This window comes from Urtica dioica, chromosome 9, assembly GCF_054948205.1.
Source record: "Urtica dioica subsp. dioica isolate 48M chromosome 9, U.dioica_male_clone48M_v1_H2, whole genome shotgun sequence".
In the NCBI taxonomy this organism is placed as follows: domain Eukaryota; kingdom Viridiplantae; phylum Streptophyta; class Magnoliopsida; order Rosales; family Urticaceae; genus Urtica; species Urtica dioica.
Window position 1 is genome coordinate 7059900 of NC_142764.1, and position 22816 is coordinate 7082715.

Here is a 22816-nt window from a genome sequence, read left to right on the forward strand (position 1 = left end):
AGTACTGAAACGTTGTCGAACTCGTAACTCACTCGTTTCTCTCAAGTCTCGGCCTCTAAACACTCAAACCCTCTATATCCATCTCAATCCTACTAATGTTGAGCGTCGGAGAGGTAAACAGAGGCAACCCCTCGGTTTCCCCTTTGTAGTTCACACCTCTTCTCTTATCTTTTCTGGTGTTTGGATGAGATAGACATCACCGACAGCTAAGGGACGACTTAGGATACCAAGTCTGACACGCTCGAGTCGAAGTGAGACCACTTGGTTCGGCCTTGGGTCTAACCACTTTGGGCTCCTAAATAGTTGTCCGAAAATGAGTAACAACATTTTGGCGCTAGAAGGAGGGGATCTCCTGACCTTGGCGACACTCTCCCTTCCAACCTCTTTTCTCGCATTCGGTAAGACTCTCGATAGATGAGTCACCAACTGGCCACCTCCGTGGGCACCCAAGCGACTAGCTTGGGGTACGGCCTCAGAAACCTAGCACATCGTCTAGGAGGGCAACCTCGTGACAACGAGAGCCAGCCCCAAGACCCGGCAAATGACCTCGAGGCCATGCTCCGAGAGGACACAGCTCGAGGGCTTGCCGAGCTCCTAGACCGCCCCGGCGTCGACGGTGCGCTTATCGCTGACCTCCTTAGCTACGGCATCAAGGACCACGTCAACCACGACCAGAGAGACCCCAACAACGTGGCAAGATAAAAAATCGACGACGCCAACCTCGACCCCGCTATTCACGAAAGTGAACGCGCACGCACGCCTTCGAGGAGACTCTCTCAGGCAACCACGTCGAAACATCAACCGTCGAGTGAACAAACATGTGCACCCTCGAGGGGACACCCTCGAGAGACCACATCAAGACAAAGATCGAGCAATATTCGAGGACGCTCAATCTCAAGGTCCCGAAGGGGACGCTCCAAGCTCACCATTTGCGTCCAAAACCCTTGTAGAGACGACGACGTCGATGATCGCGGCATCTGTCGGGGGTGTCGCCTGAATGACATACCCTTGCCAAGGGTGATAGGAACGGCCAACGGAGACCTCCGAGACCGCCTCAATTCGGCCAGTGGAGACTTGAGAGACCGTCTCAATTCTCGAAGGGAATCTCATGGGAGTGACTTGAGGGATAAACTCAACACCCGACGCGAGATCACAAGAGAAGTCATCTCGGGACACCAACCACCCAATGCTGTTAATCAAGCATCCAACAAGAAACGAGTCGCCACACTCATGGCACCGGCCACCGGTCTCGACTCGCGAAGGGAAAGGCGTAGAAATGGTCAAGTCCCTAATGACCATCCTTCTCCAGCCTCGAAGCAATCCTTCGTCCCTCTCAGCGCAACACCCGACAAGATCCTGAGCTTACACAGAGAGAAGCTGGGATCTCCGCCTCCAATGAAGAAGGACCCCGCAACGCGGGATAGGAGCAAAGAATGTGAGTGTCACCGAGACCACGGACACGCGACGACCGAATGTTACCAGCTTAGGAAGCAAATTGATTCCTTGACTTAGCGCCCGACTCGTCAAAGGGAATGAGACGTCTACTAAAGAACAAGCTCGCACAATGTGCCGCTGCGACCGACACAGTTTTTGCCATTAAATTCATGCCTGAACTTGTAATCGCTTTATTTCAAGCATGTTGTTTTCTTTTTCCTAAGAAGGCCATGTGCCATGGCAAGCTGTAACGACCTCCTTATTACAATAAAAATTGCGCTACCTATTGTGACATATTATTGTATATCCCCTGCACGAGAGTTTCCTGCTTTTCGTCTCACAAACGCAAGAAACTCGGGGGGCTAATAGGGAACAACACTCAATCAAAGCAACTCAAAAACAAAAAAATAAAAGTATTACAAAGTCTCAAGGGGCCGATGGTTAGGCCGGAGGTCCCGAAGAGAAACAATCTGCACGCGATTCCTCGAGTTGAGTTCACTCCTCGAGTTGAGCTTCGAGTTCACGAGTCGACTGCTAAGTCCTCGTGCAAACTCTTCACACGACTCCTCGAGTTGAGTTCACTCCTCGAGTTGAGCTTTGAGTCCACGAGTCGACTGCTAAGTCCTCGTGCTAACTCTTCACACGACTCCTCGAGATAAGTTCACTCCTCAAGTTGAGCTTCGAGTCCACGAGTCGACTGCTAAGTCCTCGTGCTGACTCTTCACACGACTCCTCGAGATAAGTTCACTCCTCGAGTTGAGCTTCGAGTCCACGAGTCGACTGCTAAGTCCTCGTGCTGCCTATTCACACGACTCCTCGAGTTGAGCTTCGAGTCCACGAGTCAACTGCTAAGTCCTCGTGCTGACTCTTCACACGACTCCTCGAGTTGAGTTTACTCCTCGAGTTGAGCTTCGAGTCCACGAGTCGACTGCTAAGTCCTCGTGCTGACTCTTCACACGACTCCTCGAGATAAGTTCACTCCTCGAGTTGAGCTTCGAGTCCACGAGTCGACTGCTAAGTCCTCGTGCTGCCTATTCACACGACTCCTCGAGTTGAGCTTCGAGTCCACGAGTCAACTGCTAAGTCCTCGTGCTGACTCTTCACACGACTCCTCGAGTTGAGTTTACTCCTCGAGTTGAGCTTCGAGTCCACGAGTCGACTGCTAAGTCCTCGTGCTAACTCTTCACACGACTACTCGAGTTGAGTTCACTCCTTGAGTCGAGTACCGAGTCCACGAGTCGACTAACTACTCCTCGTGCTGACTCTACATGACTCCTCGAGTTGAGCTCACTCCTCGGGTTGGGTCCCGAGTCCACGAGTCGACTAACTACTCCTCGTGCCAACTCTACATGACTCCCCGAGTTGATTTCACTCCTCGAGTTGAGTTCACTCCTCGGGTTGAGTCCCGAGTCCACGAGTCGACTAACTACTCCTCGTGCCGACTCTACATGACTCCTCGAGTTGAGTTTACTCCTCGAGTTGAGTTCACTCCTTGGGTTGAGTCCCGAGTCCACGAGGCGAATAACTACTCCTCGTGCCGACTCTACATGACTCCTCGAGTTGAGTTCACTCCTCGATTCGAATACCGAGTCCACGACTCGACTAACTACTACTCGTGCCGACTCTACATGACTCCTCGAGTTGAGTTCACTCCTCGAGTCGAATACTGAGTCCACGAGTCGACTAACTACTCCTCGTGCCAACTCTACACGACTCCTCGAGTTGAGTTCACTCCTCGAGTCGAATACCGAGTCCACGAGTCGACTAACTACTCCTCGTGCCAACTCTACATGGTTCCTCGAGTTGAGTTCACTCCTCGAGTCGAGTACCGAATCTACGAGTCGACTAACTACTCCTTGTGCCGACTCTACATGACTCCTCGAGTTGAGTTCACTCCTCGAGTTGAGTTCACTCCTCGGGTTGAGTCCCGAGTCCACGAGTCGACTAACTACTCCTCGTGCTGACTCTACATGACTCCTCGAGTTGAGTTCACTCCTCGAGTCAAATACCGAGTCCACGAGTTGGCTGATAAGCCTTCGTGCCAACTCTTCACGACTCCTCGAGTTGAGATCACTCCTCGAGTTGAGTTTCGAGTCCACGAGTCGACTGATAAGTCTTCGTGCCAACTCTACACATGACTAGCCCTCGTGTCGACCTTACGTGTAACTCCTCGAGTCGAGTCTATTCCTCGAGTTGAGTCGCAAAACCCATGAATCGACTTGAAAGTCCTCGTGTCGAAAATACACAACTTCCTGATTCACCAGTCAGCGGTAAGCTTGTTGTCAATGGTGCCCACAAGAAGAGTTGTAATCTTTATATTCTACATTTGATGTAATAAAGTCTCATGAAGACTCTTGCTTGTAATTGCTTATTCATTAATAAAAAGTTGAAATGTTCATTCAATCTTCCTTGTTTGAAGCTTCTTTAGTCCATAAACAAACTAAACAACTTACGAAGAGACAAATGTAGATTTGCATGAACAAACTCTTCGTAGTTTGCTTAAAATGATATATTCGCAATCTAAGGGTCAAAGGACTATTGACCTTAGTATGATTGTTAGAAGAATCTATGATGTTTGGTTATGAGGCATTGAGAGTTGGAGACTCTATAGTTCTTCTAGGTATCTTCCGAAGGTACTGAATTGATCAGTGCACTTCTAGAGACAAAATAAGAACAAACCATTTAACCTCTTATGTCTCGAAGTCACTACGTATGAATTGCATCGTGCTTACCTTAATCCTGAAATGAGACATGTCATTTCACACCTTAGTATTCTCATTTGAGAAAGTCAGAGTTCGGACTCACTATGTGATTCCGAACAAGGCCTATTGGTGAAGTACTAAGCTGTGAGAATGTCATGAGTAACTTTGTGAAGTTCTCATAGATATGGAATTCATGTACAAGATTGCTGAAATGCAATGTATATCACCTCATGCTTTGTTCCTTGGAGTGTGAATAAATGAACTGGCCAGTGTCCAAATTGAGTCTTGATTCTTTTGGATGAAACAATGTGACTTGTTAGCTCCTCGTCAATACATTGTTTCTAACTTATTCACAAGCTACAAAGGAGTTGAGGAAATAACTAGAAGGGTAAAATGGTAATTTTGTAAATCCCGACTAGCTAATGATATTCATGAAGGGTAAACACTGATAATATTCTGTGGATCCACTCATTACAATTAGGTTGAATTCTTGAGTAGAAAATAAATTCATTTGAACCGAGAGATTTTCAGTGTCAACTCTTTAGTGGAGTCAGTTGACATTAAGCTAAACTTGGAAAAGGTTTGTGAACTTTTGAATCCAAGTATTTTAGCTCAAGCTTTGTTCATTTGGATCCATGAGGTCACTGTCACGAATCACATCGATTAGGAAGAGTTAAACTGGAAGCTAAGTCAAAACAAGAACGAAAATAGTCAAAAGGGTATTTTTGTCTTTTGAGACAAATGATGAAATGAATGTCAATAAATTTTTTGACAAGTTCATTTGATGACTTAATGTCACTCGGCCATGACTTGATCATTGGGCCTTGTGAATTAATTTCATTTCATAAGAATTTTATTGAAAATTCTTAATGGGCTTTTCTCATGTTGTCATGAACAAATGAAGAAGCTTCTAGAAGCTCCTTCTAGAGACATAATGGGCGCCCAAATACCCAAGAGAAAGAGAGAATATTTTGTGCATAAATGTATCAAGATACTTGCCAAAAGAAAAAGAGGAAACAAATTTCCTCTAAGAGGAACAAGGAATTTCGGCCTAGTAAGGAAGGGAACAAAAGAGGAAACAAATCCAAGCCTTTCTAGAAGGTCATGGACGCCCAAGTGAGAAAGAGGAAACAAGGGATTTTCTCATGAATATGTGATATTCAATAGAGAAAAGGAAACTACCTTATTGAAGGTGATCCCTCCCCTATAAATAGAGGCCTCATTCCCTTCATTTTATTCATTCCAAAGTTTTAGAGATTTGAGAGACTCTCTCTCTCTAGAACCTTGGCCGCCCCTCTCCTCTCTCTCTCTAGTCAATTTCGTTTTATTGTTTTGGCACCTAGGTCCTCATTTGACCTAGAGTTTAGCTCTGCGACTTCAAGACTCGTTCTTAAGTCGTAGTGTTTAAAAGTGTCCACTCACTGATTCCTTTTATTTCGAGTGATTTAATGATAGAAACTATCGTGGTTGCTCGAGTTGCCGAGGAAAGAAAGAGAGACGTGCTGCGAGGAGACGAGCGTTGCAACTTTCCAAAAGCTTCTCAAAGTTCAAGCTTCAAGAAAGGTTAGTAAACTTCTTAGCTCATAATAGTTTTTATTTATATGTACTTGCTCTTTGTCTAGGTTAGTAAAAAACTGTTTTTACTTGAAAAGAAATTTTTTAAAATTCCGCCGCTTTGCGAAGCGTTAAATTTTTTCTTAAACCCTAGATCAATTCCAAAAAATGGTATCAGAGCTATGGTCAAAGATTAGCATGTACATGTATTTAAAAATATGAGCTTGAAAATCGTTTTTGAAAGTTTACTAATTTTGTGACAAGTTAGAATTGTTTTCTTAGATTTTTTTTAATTTATTGCTCTTGCCTTTAAATTAAATATCATGTTGTTTTTCTATGAGTTTGGGATGTTTTTAAAACACATTAGAATCAGTTCTAAAAGTTTTTAATTTTTTATATTGAAAAACGTATTTTAAGGGTTTGAGAAATTTCGAGTAAAAATTTGTGACTAGTTTTCTTGTCTTACTAGTTTCTTATTTTTACTTGAATCGTTTTATGCTTGTTTTATTTATTTTATACCTTGTTGTTACCTTTCTAATAAAACACAAATAAAAGCTTTAACAACCTTCATAAAACGTTCCGTTACACTCGATTCTTTTTCGCATCTAAAAAGGACCAAGCTTTAATTTTTTTTTTCTTCGAGCTGGACTAAAACCCGAAGTAAAAGTGGCATAAATCTCTGCTCCGAAATCTAAATTTAATGATTCTTTAATCAAATTAAAGCTCTGTCTGTCCTCTGTCCAATGCCACCGGTTTCAGGTCAAATGGACATCGGAGCCGCAAGTTATGGCGATTTTACTCCGAGGTGCGCGGCTGTTCCGAAACTCCAGTTTTTTAGAATTCCGGATTTTCAACCCCACTACCATGAGTTATAGAACTCTAATGAGAAAAATTTCTTGAGCAAAAATGTTTTCCATAAGATTATAAACATGATGTGTAAGATTAAAATGTTTTCATTTTTGAAAGTTTAATTGAAATTGAATTTTTACAAAACTAGTTTGAATTTTGAAAAACCGTTTTCACTTTCAAACTTGAAAAAATATTTTGTCATCCAAATCAAATAATTTTTCAAAATGTTTTCAAAACTATATCTATATCACATATGTTCAAAATCTATATGCTCTTGAAAATTTGAGTGGGAGGTCTCCTTGTAGACAAGCCGAAAAATAAAAAAGATGTGTAATCTCAAACTTTCAAGTGTTCGAGTGAGTTGAAGATCACACTTCCCTCACGCACTTTCCCGAAATAGAAAATAGGAAAAGATCGAGTATGTACCTTGTGCATTTATGCACTAACACTGCTCTGAACATGATGATCTAGGATTCTCTTCTAGTTGTCCGCTCTGTCGCTCTCTAACTAGGAAATCCGTTTCCGAACTTACAAGAGTCGATGAACCAACTCCAAAAACTAAGTGGGAGGGTTATACTTGTTGTTTGTAACCCACGATCCCCAACACTAATGAAAAGTGCAATTGTCGCTAGACTAAGAGTCACCCTCGTGGCCCTCTCTTAAATGAGAGTACTCAAGGGCGCTTTGCACTGATCATTGCTCTATGAGCTAAATCCGAAAGTAAGACAATGAGACAAGACCTCCCCTCGGCGGATTGTTTTTCAAAGTCAATCTTTTGGACTAAGTGGTTAGTTACACACTTAGACTCAATCCCTAGTAATCCTCCCTCGAGGCCCTGCGAAAGGATGTGAGTGATCAAATCAATTTACAAGGTGGCTAGTCAAAAATGGTGTATTGACATCTTGGCTAAGCATTAATGATGTGTCATTTACTTATAAATGGAGATTTTTTGCGGCCTTCCCTCGAAGGAGTAAATTATCGTTTGGTTTATAACACCTTTGGATTTTATAAAGTCTTAAACAAACTTAAATCCTAAACCAAAGACTAATCATAAACTTGTTTCAACTTATATAGGCAATATGTGTCTCAACCTTCTCTCGTTAATCCTTTCCTCGAACAAACTCGAAAACAAAAACTGCGTAGATTCGAAACATAACCTCGACATAATCCTTACCAAGCACAAATGGGTACTCACCACCCCGTGTCCTCCTCTGACGAATAATGATTCAACTCAAGAGGACAAAGACGCCTTGGCGGCCTGGCTCTGCTCCGATGAGATTGTGAGATGCTATATCTTAGCGTCAATGAACAATGTGTTGCAACGACAACATCGTGACATCGAGACTTCCGCCGACATGCTCACCAATCTCCATGAGATGTTTGGAGGGCAAAGGCGTCAAGCAAGGCAAAAAGCAGTCCGACAGTTTATGAACTGTCGCATGAAGGCTAGGACTCCTGTTGGAGACTTTATGATATTGATCATTAGTCATCTGAGTAAAATGGAAATCCTAGGATCTGAGATTGATGGGAAGAATGTCATAGATATGATCTTAGAAACTCTCCCCGCATCTCTTGATACCTCCAAGATGAACTACTCCATAAAAAAGCTAGAGTACACTGTTACCAAGCTTATGATGGAACTTCACACTGCTGTAGGTCTCACTAAGAGAAGGAGGAATAAAGGAGAGGCACATGCTACGGAGCATGAAGCCTCCGCCTCTGGAACTGAGAAGAGACCTCACAAGGCCGATAAAAAGAACTGTCATGCCTATCTCAAAGCAAAGGAACATAGTATTGTACTAGTTACTGAAGCATGCTTAGTAGCTGATAATGTATCAACGTGGATTCTTGACTCCGCTGCTACAAACCATATTTGTTGTTCCTTGAATGGTTTTAAGAAAACCAAAAGCTTAGAGGAAGGCGAGTTCTGCTTCAAATGGGGTGATGGGAGCCTGGTGTCTGCGAAGGCTGTGGAATCTGTGACGCTGTCTTTTGAAGACCGTACTTTAAACTTGAATAATGTTTATTTCAGTCCTTCCTTTGGAAAGAACTTAATATCTGTTGCTCGTCTTCGTGAGCAAGATTATTGTTTAAAGTTCATTAAGAATGGAATTCGTATTTCGTTTCCTGATAATTCTTTTGTCACTGATGCGTGTATGAAGAATGCTTTTTTCTACATCTATCCCACTCAACCTTCTCTTTTAGACACCGAAATAGATAACGATCTAGTTAGGGAGCCAAAGAGGATCAAACTTTTTGAATCCTCCGATCTAGCAAAATCAACATACCTCTGGCACTTAAGACTTGGTCATATCAGTCTAGATAGGATTAAGAGACTTGTGAGGGATGGTCCACTCCAAGCCTCTGCAATAGGTTCACTACCTACTTGTGAATCCTTCATAGAAGGAAAAATGACCAAGAGACCTTTCTCTGATAAGGGTCGAAGAGCCACTGAGCTGCTGGAACTAGTACATTCTGATGTATGTGGTCCGCTCAGTCAACAGGCACGTGGTGGATACGAATACTTCGTTACATTCACTGATGATTACTTTCGATATAGTTTTGTCTATTTGCTAAAACACAAATCCGAGACCTTTAACGTATTTAAGGTCTTTAGGGCTTTAGTGGAAAAGCAAACTGGCAAAGTGATCAAAACCCTTCGATCTGATCGAGGTGGTGAGTATATGTCTGGAGAGTTTGATGACTTTCTTAAAGAAGAAGGTATCACTTATCAGCTTACCACACCTAGCACACCTCAACAAAACGGAGTGTCAGAGAGAAGAAACCGAACTCTTATGGAGATGGTTGGATCAATGATGAGTTACTCATCACTCCCTCTTTCCTTTTGGGGATATGCCCTCGAAACAGCCGCTTACATTCTGAACCAAGTTCCGTCTAAAACGATTCCTAGTACTCCTTATGAAAGATGGACTGGCCGTAAAGTAAGTTTGGGCCACATCCGAATTTGGGGTTGCCCTGCACATGTGCTAAGGCAAAAGACTAGCAAGTTGGCTAGTAGGTCAGAATTGTGCCTGTTTGTGGGATATCCAAAGGAAACCAAAGGTTTCATTTTCTATAGTCCCGAGGACGATAAGACTTTCGTTAGCACGAATGCTCGTTTCCTTGAGGAGGACTTTATGAAGGATGCAAAACCTGGAAGCAAAATTGTGCTTGAAGAAAAGTTGGGTGAGGAAGCTTCTACCTCATCTGTAAGAACTGTTCTTACCCCAACTGAAACACAACCTAACTCATCAGAATCTCGTCAAGTAGTACTTCGACGTAGTGAGAGGGCTACTCAAAAGCCTGGCAGGTACATGTCTTATGGAGACTCTCTCGTAGCCGTCTCTGACATGGATGATCCTGTTTCCTATAGCCAAGCGATGGCTTGTTCTGAATCAAACCATTGGCTTGACGCCATGAATGTTGAAATGCACTCGATGTATGTCAACAAAGTCTGGAAACTTTTAGACCTTCCTGAAGGGATTAAACCCGTAGGGTGTAAGGGGATATACACGAAGAAAATGGGTCCTGATGGGAACGTCGAGACGTTCAAAGCACGACTTGTGGCGAATGGTTATACCCAACAAGAAGGGATTGACTATGAAGAAACCTTCTCGCCAGTAGCGATGCTTAAATCCATCCGCATACTCCTATCCATAGCTGCAGCTCTCGACTATGAGATCTGGCAAATGGATATCAAGACAGCCTTCATGAATCGTAATTTTGACGAGCGCATTTACATGGCTCAACCAGACGGTTTCGTGGATAAAGGTCAAGAGACCAAAGTTTGTGAGTTACTTAAGTCCATTTATGGACTAAAGCAAGCATCTAGGTCATGGAATATTAGATTCGATGAAACTGTAAAAGGCTTCGGCTTTGAACAGTCAATAGATGAGCCTTGTGTTTACAAGTTAATACACGAAGGCAAAGTTGTGTTTCTAGTACTATATGTCGATGATATACTACTCATTGGTAATGACGTGGGTAAGTTATCTGAGGTTAAGGTCTGGCTGGCAAAGCAATTCGATATGAAGGATCTACGAGAAGCCGCGTACATTCTGGGAATCCAAATCTTTCGAGATAGGAAAAACTGGACCCTGTCGCTCTCTCAAGCATCTTATATTGATAAGGTGATGGATCGCTTCTCGATGCAAAACTCCAAGAAGGGCCAAACACCCTTTAGGCATGGAGTTTCACTCTCTAAGGACCAGTCTCCCAAGACTGCACAAGAGATTGAAGACATGAGGAAAATTCCTTACGCCTCTGCCGAAGGAAGCCTCATGTATGCTATGCTTTGCACTAGACCTGACATCTGTTTCGCCGTGGGCGTAGTTAGCCGTTTCCAATCCAACCCTGGACCCGAACACTGGATTGCTGTTAAGCATGTTCTTAAGTATCTTCGAAGAACTAGGAACTTGATGCTTAAATACTCAGGTACTGACCTGACTATGACGGGATATACCGACTCCGATTTTCAAGCGGATAAGGATTCCAGGAAATCCACTTCGGAATCTGTGTTCATCCTTAATGGTGGAGCTGAGTATTAAGCAATCTTGCATTGCTGACTCCACAATGGAAGCAGAATATGTGGCTGCTTGTGAAGCATCCAAAGAGGCTGTATGGCTTAGAAAATTCCTTAAGTATTTGGAAGTTGTTCCAAACGTCGACGAGCCCATGACCCTTTATTGTGATAATAGTGGGGCTGTCGCTAACTCAAAGGAACCTTGAAGCCATAAGCGCTCTAAGCATATTGAGAGGAAATACCATTTGATTCGAGAGATCGTGAACTTTTATGATAAAACCTTAGTCTTTTAGTCCATAAACAAACTAAACAACTTACGAAGAGACAAATGTAGATTCGCATGAACAAACTCTTCGTAGTTTTCTTAAAACGATACATTCGAAATCTAAGGGTCAAAGGACTATTGACCTCAGTATGATTGTTAGAAGAATCTATGATGTCTGGTTATGAGGCATTGAGAGTTGGAGACTCTATAGTTCTTCTAGGTATCTTCCGAAGGTACTGAATTGACCAGTGCACTTCTAGAGACAAGATAAGAACAAACCATTTAACATCTTATGTCTCGAAGTCACTACGTATGAATTGCATCGTGCTTACCTTAATCGTGAAATGAGACATGCCATTTCACACATTACGTATTCTCATTTGAGAAAGTCAGAGTTCGGACTCACTGTGTGATTTCGATTAAGGCCTATTGGTGAAGTACTAAGTTGTGAGAATGTCATGAGTAACTTTGTGAAGTTCTCATAGATATGGAATTCATGTACAAGATTGCTGAAATGCAATGTATATCACCTCATGCTTTGTTCCTTGGAGTGTGAATAAATGAACTGGCCAGTGTCCAAATTGAGTCTTGATTCTTTTGGATGAAACAATGTGACTTGTTAGCTCCTCGTCAATACATTGTTTCTAACTTATTCACAAGCTACAAAGGAGTTGAGGAAATAACTAGAAGGGTAAAATGGTAATTTTGTAAATCCCGACTAGCTAATGATATTCATGAAGGGTAAACACTGATAATATTCTGTGGATCCACTCATTACAATTAGGTTGAATTCTTGAGTAGAAAATAAATTCATTTGAACCGAGAGATTTTCAGTGTCAACTCTTTAGTGGAGTCAGTTGACATTAAGCTAAACTTGGAAAAGGTTTGTGAACTTTTGAATCCAAGTATTTTAGCTCAAGCTTTGTTCATTTGGATCCATGAGGTCACTGTCACGAATCACATCGATTAGGAAGAGTTAAACTGGAAGCTAAGTCAAAACAAGAACGAAAATAGTCAAAAGGGTATTTTTGTCTTTTGAGACATATGGTGAAATGAATGTCAATAAATTTTTTTGACAATGTCATTTGATGACTCAATAACACTCGGCCATGACTTGATCATTGGTCCTTGTGGATTAATTTCATTTCATAAGAATTTTATTGAAAATTCTTAATGGGCCTTTTTCATGTTGTCATGAACAAATGAAGAAGCTTCTAGAAGCTCCTTCTAGAGCTGAAATGGGCGCCCAAATACCCAAGAGAAAGAGATAATATTTTGTGCATAAATGTATCAAGATATTTGCCAAAAGAAAAAGAGGAAACAAATTTCCCATGCATGCATGAGGATATTCGGCCAAGAGAGAGTCAAAGGCAAGGCATGGAACAAAATAGGAAACAAATCAAGGCTTCTAGAATGCCTTCTTGGCTGTGTGACTCTATGAAGGAAAAATGGGAAATTGGCTCATGAATATGTGATATTCTATAGAAGAGGAAACTACCTTATTGAAGGTGAGACCTCTCCTATAAATAGGAGCCTCATTCCTCACATTTCATTCATCCAAGTTTAAGAGATTTGAGAGACTCTCTCTCTAGAACTTGGCCGAACTCCTCTCTCTCTCTCTCTAGTCAATTTCGTTTTATTGTTTTGGAACCTAGGTCCTCATTTGACCTAGTGTTTAGCTCTGCGATTTCAAGACTCGTTCTTAAGTCGTAGTGTTTAAAAGTGCCCAAACACTAATTCATTTTCTCTCGAGTGATTTAGTGATAGAAACTTTCGTGGTTGCTCGAGTTGCCGAGGAAGGAAGAGAGACGTGCTGCGAGGGGAGACGAACGTTGCAACCTTTTTCCAAAAGCTTCTCAATGTTCAAGCGTCTAAAAAGGTTAGTAAACTTCTATGCTCATATTAGTTTTTATTTACATGTGCTTGCTCTTTGTCTAGGTTAGTAAAAACTGTTTTACTTGTAAAAGAAATTTTTTAAAATTCCGCCGCTTAACGAAGCGTTAAACGTTTTCTTAAACCCTAGATCAATTCCAACATCCCGGCCGGCCAAGTCCCGTCCGGTCGACTCCCGGCCGGTCAAGTCCAGTCCAGCCAGCTCCCCGCCGGCCAAGGCCTGCCCGATCGACTCCTGGCCGGCAGCCTCCCGGCCGGCCAAGGTTTACCTCGGCCAATGGCTGGCTCAAGGCTTGCCTCGGCCATTGGCCGGCCCAAGGGTTGCCTCGGTCAATGGCCAGCTCAAAGGCTTGCCTCGGCCATTGGCCGGCCTAAGGCTTGCCTTGGCGAATGGCCGGCCCAAAGGCTTGCCTCGGCCACTGGCCAGCCCAAGGCTTGCCTCGGCCAACCAAGGCCTGTCCGGCCGACTCCCGTCCGGCCAAGTCCCGTCTGGTCGACTCCCGGCCGGTCAAGTCCCGTCCGGCCAGCTCCCGGTCGGCCAAGGCCTACCCGGTCGACTCCCGGCCGGCAGCCTCCCGGCCGACCAAGGTTTGCCTCGGCCAATGGCCGGCTCAGGGCTTGCCTCGGCCATTTCCCGGCCCAAGTCTTGCCTCGGCCAATGGCCGACTCAAAGGCTTGCATCGGCCAATGGCCGGCCCAACGGCTTGCCTCGGCCATTGGCCGGCCCAAGGCTTGCCTCGGCCTACCAAGGCCCGTCCGGCCAACTCCCGGCCTGCCAAGTCCCGTCCGGTCGACTCCCGGTCGGACAAGTCCCGTCCGGCCTGCTGCCGGCCGGCCAAGGCCCGCCCGGTCGACTCCCGGCTGGCAGTCTCCCGGCCGGCCAAGGTTTGCCCCGGCCAATGGTCGGCTCAAGGCTTGCCTCGGCCATTGGCCTACCCAAGGCTTGCCTCGGCCAATGGTCGACCCTAGGCTTGCCTCGGCCAATGGCCGACCCTAGCTTGCCTCGGCCAATGGCCAACCCAAAATCCTTCTCGGCCAAGGGGTGCCTCAATGACCCCTTGGTCGCCTATAAATAGAGAGGTCCACCATCTCCCAAAGGTAATCCGAATGTGAGTACTGAAACGTTGTCGAACTCTTAACTCACTCGTTTCTCTTAAGTCTCGGCCTCTAAACACTCAAACCCTCTATATCCACGTCAATCCTACTAATGTTGAGCGTCGGAGAGGTCAACAGAGGCAACCCCTCTGTTTCCCCTTTGTAGTTCACACCTCTTCTCTTATCTTTTCAGGTGCTTGGACGAGATAGACATCACCGACAGCTAAGGGACGACTTGGGATACCAAGTCTGGAACCCTCGAGCCGAAGTGAGACCACTTGGTCTGGCCTTGGGTCTAACCACTTTGGGCTCCTAAATAGTTGTCCGAAAACGAGAGACAACAGTATCTGTATTTCTATTTTACATGTGATCTGAATGAAAGCCTTCCTCTATATCTATTAGGAGAAAAAAAAAACACCAACTTTGAAAGCGTTTCCAATAAACACACACATTTATAAATTATAACGGAATTCGTAGGAAATATTACCAATTAACTCTAAAATTGCAATGAGATTTCGTTGTTAATGCTGAAAATGGAAACCACATAGTTCGGTCTAATGTTAGACCCTATGACCGCATGTGAATCGAGTGATGGTGAAATTCTCTAACATGTTGCCTTTTTTCTGTCAAAAGTGGTTTTCGACTCTTCGTCACCTGAATAAAGAGAGAAGTCTAAAACCTTTATAGAGAAAATAAGGTGGGAGTGATGCAGAGTTTCTTTAAGTTGAAATAACTTATCTCAAGCAAGTAAAAAATGAGGTATTTATTCTAAGAGCTTAGAGGCTTGTAAGACCTTGGAAGCAGCTTGAGCCAAATAGGAAATTAGGGTCCTCTCCCACTTAGAATCCACGATAGGAGAATTCTCTGTGCCTTGAGTGCCCCGAGGAGGTCCCCAACACCTGATCAGTTGTGTGGCGCAAAGGAAGTTCCTGGCTTGGCCCGAGGACTTCCGTGGTAGGTAATGCACTCGAGCGTCTTGGAGTGGGAGAGGTCTGCGTGGAAGGAGGTCCACTATAGTTTGCGGCAGGGGCTTCAAGGTATGAGGTGTGCTCAGCGTAAGGTGTGTCCACGGCAGTTTGTGAAGTTTGTGGGCCCGGTTTGTGGTTTTTGCTTTGGGCATGGGCAATGATTTCGACTACTATAAAAAGTCACTTACGCGCGGACTTTCCACGACGAAATTTTTTTCCCGTTGTGGAATGTCCTGACATGTCCCTTTCCATGAAGGAAATTATTTCCATAGTTATGTTTTTTCTTTACTTTTCACGACGGAGTTTGAGTTCCATCGTAGAAAGTAACGTTGAAGGCGGGAATGAGTCCCGTTGTTGAACGAGTCCTTTTTATTTTATTTTATGTACTTCATGGCGACTTTCCACTTCTTGTACTAGTGTTCGTAGATTTGGCCCGCTGCTTCTGAGCTTTTATTGTATTTTTCTAGTCAAGATTATATTTTTTCACATTGATAAAAAATCGGATCTAAAACATTATAATGTTCCCTTCATCCTAGATAAACTGGATTATTCACGGTGTACTTAATAACTTTCATATTATAAGTACTTAATTATATCATAAATTCTTTTTTCCTTGAGCCGTTACAAACATTACAATACTTTTGATGATTATTGATGTATACGGTCTACCATATATTTGTCCTTCAATCTCTGCCTAATCTTTTGGCAGATACCACACTAATAAACCAACTACAGTTAGACCATGCTCTTCTGGTTACTACTTGTTTTTTAAACAGACTACTAATTATCTAGGGAAGTATAAATAAATCCCCAGTGTTACTGTTAATATATGTTTCAGGGGTCATAATCAATGAATATATGCATAATAAATGTTTCGCAAATAATTTTAAAGAAACTTAATATTTTAATGTCCGCGCTCGTTGTAGGCCGCACAAATTAGTTTCATTAGATTCTAAAGTAGTTTGGATTTTACATGAATAAAGGTAATTTAGGGCTACTCTCTTTGTATAATATATATAATGACGAGTTTACTATATATTCCTACAGTGTATGAACTGTTTAGCTTGACATGAATGATGGGGATTAGGAACAAAATGGGATAAATTGAACTTGTCTTTCCACTAGCATAAAAACACATACACGTAAAATAAGGTTCCACGACAACGCGTATATAGAATATTTATTTATCATTTCTAGGAACTATATATTTATAATATCAAAACTATAAGTTGTCTCCAAGATCGTAATGTTACGATTGTGATAAGCATCAAAACTTAAATTTATTAGTCATCAAAGGATCGAATGTTTTTGCTATAAAAAAAAAAAAAAAAAAAAAAAAAAAAAAAAACGAGATATGTGTATCCTCGTTGCCGCTATTTATTTTAGGCTCTTTTAAATATATAATACGGTTCAACAATGAACGTTTTCTTAAAAGGAAACTTGAGAAATCAAGTTTAATGTTACCTTATATTTGAAAATCAAGTTTTATGTTAAACACTTTAAAAAAACTAAGTTTTTAGGTAGTTAAAACATCTAAAATATTTTTTAAAAAACTTCAAAATCACTAGAAAAAAGAAAGTAAAATCTTTGAAATCAATAAAAATATGAAGTCAGAACCTTCGAAACGATTAAAAAGATCAAGACAAAAAACTTCGAAATCACTAATGTCAGAATAATCTATTTTCAAAGTTTTTGTCTTCATTTTTATAACTTTGAAGATTTTACTTTCATTTTTTTTTTTTTGTGATTTCAAGGTTTTTAACTTCATATTTCTACTCATTTCGAAAAGTTGAGATCCTCCAAAAAGTTTATATAATAACTTTTATAGTAGTTGTGTTTGTCACTTATTTTTATTTTCTTTTTGAAGCAGTTTGTGTTTGCATTTATTTTTTGTAATTTAAGAATTTCAACTTTTTAAGAAGTTGATATAACTTTTATCCATAGTTTTTTTAGAAAAATCGCAGTGCTACACACCAAGAAAAAAAAATTGTGTATTTAAGATATTACCGAGAGAGAGCCTAAAAACTTATATATACATTGAATAAAAAAATAAAAAATTGGCTACGTAAGCCAGCTAAATGATAGGAATTGTAAATTAGCCAACCTTTGGTAAATACTTTATAAATAGCCAACTTGCATACGTGGCAGCCTCTTAACTACCTTTTTTTTTACATGTTTGGCTGAGTTAAATAAATCTTTTATTAATCTGTTAATAAGTTAACTTGACTATTTACAAGAAATTAACCAAAGGTGAGTTATATCCCAATTCACTATAACCGTGTGGCTATATAACTTAATACTATATGAATCAGTGAAACAACTATTTTCATTAAATTATAGTTTAATTATGTAAATATTAAAAAAAAAAACATTACAATTTATGTCTATGTCTTCATAATAAGACATATGCGTCTCCTTGTGTTAAGTTAGAACTATTTTCTTAATTTTAAAAAATATCGGCTAAAATTTTAACGTAAACCGTTTAGATGTGTCATGTGATTGACATCAACTTCGAATAAACACCAACATAAATCTAATCTCTCAAGCCAAAAAAAAAAATAATAATGAAATAATTCTAACCCGACAACTAACGTGGTGATGTGAAAGCAAAATACTTTTATATTACTGTAGCAAAAAAAAGTGATTACTCTATATAAAAAAAGAGTGGGTAATGATATATGTGTAGTTTCTACACCTTTATAATTCCGTCCAATCAGAGAAATGTTCTCCGGCGAATAATTTAAACATTGAGGGCATTGATGCAATCACGTAGAGAAGTTAGCTTTAAGGTTTTGCTTTTCAATTAGTGAACTTTACACACATATTCTCAATCTTCGTCTATCAGAGCATCAATTCTCTTCCTCTTTTGTACACATTATTGAGAGCAGAATCCATACATATTTCCTTTACATTGTCTGCAAGAATTTTATCGCCCCTCGATAAAGAAAACATCAATTACGTGCCTTCAATTTATCCTCGTAGGAAACCCGAAAATGGAAAAAGAGAAAATACAATACAAAAGTAACGGAGCATTATATAAGTGATATGACGGAGAACAATATAATTGCCCAAAAGCAGAAATAAATATACTTGCTGTGCTACCAACTGAAGCTTCTAGTGATCTTTAAGAGCATTTGTTAAAAAAATAAGAACTCTAATAACATCTTCAATTCACTCCAAAATAAAGCGATGAGTTACAAAATAAAATTGTGCTTGCTTCAATGCATCTTCATTTCCCAGTGGAGAAATAATGAAATTTCAAATATAGAATTTCACTATCCATTTCACTCCATTTCAGAGTGGGATTTTAATAATATCAAAATAATTTAACTAAATAAAAAACGACCCCAAAACTTATAACATTTTAATATATTATATATAATTATATTTATTTATCACAAAATCATTCTATATTGAAGAAGAGAAGGAAGAAGATTATAAGGAAGAAGAAGTAGAGGACAAGAATGACAAGCTCACCAGGAAAAAAAAGGGCGGCACCACTTCGTACGTTCGAGGTGACAGTCAATCTGGCTCTATCTCAGTCACCTCAAAGGCACACATGGCAAATCGGGTTACCTTTCACTACAATCAAGATTACATGCTAATAGACGATCTTTTCTCCTCGACTGGCATACTCAGACAGATTGTCGATCCTGAGCTGTCACTACCCAAAGTCCCAGTTCTCAAGGAACCCGCCTGGTACACGCTCATGGTAGGGTACATCACGGGATTAGTATTTCGGATTGAACTTTTGTTTTTCGTGAGTTAATTTTCATACTTAAGATTTTTTTTTCCTTTTGTTATATTTAGATGACCAGCGAGCTTAACCCAGACGTACATTGTATGAGGCTCATGTTAACAAGTCTGAAGAGAAGATCGAGAAGGTCACCAAAGTGCAAGCTGGTACGGACTCCCTCAAGGCCGAGCTCTAGCAGATGAAGGAGAAGCTGATGGTCCTTGAGGCAAAAAAGTCGAAGAAGGATGAGTACGCCAAGAAGATCATAAAGTAGATGAAAGATGTCAAGCATGATAATGGCCGTCTCCAAACCGAAGATCACTAGCTGGTCGAAGGTGTATTACGCCGAGACAAAGATGAAGGAAGAGCCGGCCGTGGAGAATGCCAAACTCTCCTCGTCGATGTTGGCGAAGCGAAAAGAGGTCGACGACTCGAAGGCCGAGATCGCGCGTCTCAAGAGGATGGCGAAGCCAGAAAATGAGAATGCAGTGCGGGCGACAAAAAATGCATCTTCCTTGAAGTACCGAGAAATCATTTCATAGTACTGGGCTCGTGAGGAGAAGACGGATGAGGCCACCATGATCCTTCGCAAGCTGGAACACTATCAGGGCAACTAGTAGTTCATAGGAGAGATCCTCAAGAACCGAATTTCCGACTGGGCTTTCGAGCTTGCCGAAATGTAGGAGGACATGTACCAGACAAGCTTAACACGATCGTCATCCCCGAGAACAAATATGTTATGCTGATCGACGAGCATGGATCGATGCTTGGCCATACAGCTAAAGTGCTTGAGGGCATTTCTGTGAGGGAAGAGGAAAATGCAGTTAAAGCTCTGACACCACCGCAAGATATCAAGGTCGCATGAGACGCCAGCCAGCCGAAGGATCATGGATTGCTCAAGTTTTTTTTGTTTTGTTTGAAGTATTAGTTTTTAAGTCTTTTCATTATAATTTTAAGACGCTTATTAAATTTTTAGCATAATATATTTGGGGCCGCTTGTTTTGGGCATTTTACTTACGCTTTTGGAACTACTCAAGGCTTGGAAGCCTTTATTTTTTTTTTTTGTGAGCCGTGGTGGTTCATTATTTATGCATGCTTGATTTTCACTATCTTTCTCAACATCCATAAATCATTTATGCTCTATGAATGCGTGAATGGATGTATTTGCCTTAACTTTGTTCTTCCATATGATTTGGGAGAGACAAAGTCTTTTTTCGAGCTGCTTACTTAAGACTTCGCAAATATGTAAGAAATTTTTGAATTGTAAAGTTAGCATTTTTAGGTCGTCCCTAAATTACCGAAGTAAGGATCTTTATCAAGGTGATTTCGATTTCAGACTCTGACATGATCTGGAGTGTAGATCGATTCACCCTTATGCTTCATGGAAAGGAAAGTCGATCGAGTTATAGGTGTATAAGGAGTTTGATTTTCCCTATATCACCGTTAGATATTTGCAGATTGTATCAGTTCGATATTTGTTTTTTTGGGTGATTGACAGAATGCGAGCTTCGTAGCTCAAAATGGTCCAAAATTCGGCGCCGACACCATATATGTATTTTAATTTGAGTGGGGGATAAGCCTAAGGTCTTAGCTGCGTACTTACCCTTATGCAAGGATCAAGCTAGTCGTAGTTTGATTTTCTACTAGAATTTGCAGTATTACTTTTTTAAGTTGATTATGTTCCACGATCTTAAAACAAGTGTGCCATCAAGTATCTCGAGCTCTTAGACTCCGGGATGGACGACCTAGTCACCTAGTATGGGCTTTCTAATTCGTGATGAGCTTTCCTGCATTTGTTTCAATAGTGTTATGAAAGACTTTTCATAACAGTACCGGACGTAGAACTTCCGCGAGTTTTACCTTTTTTATTATAGAATTTTGCGAGGGACTGTCAGTATTATGACAGCCTAATCATCGCATGTTCTCACTTTTCTTCTATGAAGTCAATTGAGTCGCAATGTGACTGACAATTCTCACTTTCATTTTCGTGAGCCCGCATTGTCCTTAGAGTCCACATTGTGTGTTCAATCAGAATTATGGACTCGACGCCATGTACCAATGAAAAAAGGGTTTTTCAGGTTAGTTCTTCCGCCTATCGTCCATTCTAGGCCATAAGCCTCTTTTTAATTGAACTAACTATGGTCTTGTTTGATGTTTTGGCGTGTCTGTTGACATCCTTAATTTGATCCCATGCTCAAAGCATAATTACTTAAATTTGCATATTAACTGTGCCCCGTTCTCTGCTACGATTTCTCCTGATGCTTCGTGACGACATAGGTCTGACGATGTCCATTGACCACTTCATAAAAGGGTGTGGGGCTGTGATCAAGGACAGCTCTTCGGCGGGCTGTCAGATGTTCGAGGCATGTCACTGGTACTGATCACAATTCTTTAAATGCTTTTCGCAGTCAGCGAGCATCGTGGGCCAGAAATAACCTTGCCTTTTGATCTTGATTGCAAGGAATCATCCTCTTGCATGACTTCTGTACTCCCTCTCGTGCACGTCGACGAGTAGTTGCTGACATTTTGCTACTTCAATGCATCTGAGGTATGGACATGAGAAGCTTCTTTTGAACAGGACTTCAAAAATTGTACAAAATCTTACGTTTTTGAGCTTAAGTTTGCTTCTTTTTTGTTTGTCAGCTGAAGTTGTACCGGTAGTGATGTAGTTGAAGATTTTCTCTCTACAACTCCCCCTTTCTATAGTCATTATTACGTTAATAGCAAGGGTTGTAGAAGATTGCTTGATTGTCTCGCTGGTATGATTCTTTTGAGTTCGGTATCCGAAGTGGATGTTAGTGCGGCAAGGACATCCACAAAAGTATTTTCACCTATGAGAATGTGTGTGAGTTCGAACTGGTCAAATTACTATGTTATACTTTTGAGGAGCTTTAGGTAGGCTTCCATTCGGTCATCTCTTGCTTTGTACTCGCTACAGAAAGTGTGCACTCGCCTCGCACCGACGGCCTTCGACAACTGTAGCCCAGCAATAAGTGCTTCATACTCGTTTTTATTGTTCGAGGCAACGAAGTCGAGTTTGAAGGATTCTTTGATTACTTTGCCATCGGGGTAAGTCAGATTTATTCCCACCCCGGGACCTTGTTTTGATGATGCTCCATCTACTTTCATAATCCGAGTCTCGTCGGCTGTTGTGACTTCGGGATCTTCCTTAGGGAGTTCAATAAGGAAATCGGCCAAAATTTGGGATTTGGCTCAGGTTTTCGTCCGATGTTCGATATCGTACTCACCAAGTTTGAAATCCCATTTCGTCAACCTTCCCAAGTTATTCAGACTGTGCAGAAATATTCTGAGTGGTTGTGTTGTCATCTCGACTATGGTATGGGATTGGAAGTAAGGTCGCAGCTTGCGAGCTGCCTTCACCATTGCCAATGCCAACTTTTCCATAGGGGGATAGCGTGTTTCCGCATTCATGAGCTATCGGCTTACGTAGAATACAAGTCAGTGGTCTCGTGTTCTTCTCTGACTAGCATCCCACTTACTGCCGCGTGAAATACGGCTACGTAGAGGAAAATTGTCTTTCCCCCAACTTGTTCCATAAGTATTAGCGGTGTTACTAGGTAATTTTTTTAGTTCCTGGAATGCTTTTTCACATATTCATTCCATTCGGACTTCTTATTTACCTTAAGAAGTTGGTAGAACATAATGCATTTGTTCGTCGAGCGGGAGAAATCAATTAAGCGATATTTTGCAAGTTAATCGTTGTACTTCCTATCTATTTCTTGGGGATGGAATTTCATGTAAGGTGTGTAATTGATTTAGGTACGCTTCAATTCCTTT

General features: G+C 41.4%; 1 protein-coding gene across 1 annotated transcript in view; it reads left to right on the forward strand.

Moving 5' to 3' along the window:
* LOC149384750 (uncharacterized) overlaps positions 1 to 19214 on the forward strand; it is a 36110-nt gene extending 16896 nt beyond the window's left edge. Inside the window, exons 6-7 of the mRNA XM_089626151.1 lie at positions 18702 to 18999; positions 19115 to 19214. Coding sequence (XP_089482277.1) covers positions 18702 to 18999; positions 19115 to 19214 — 398 coding nt within the window. The remainder of the gene's footprint in view (positions 1 to 18701; positions 19000 to 19114) is intronic.
* The last annotated feature ends 3602 nt before the right edge of the window (positions 19215 to 22816 follow it).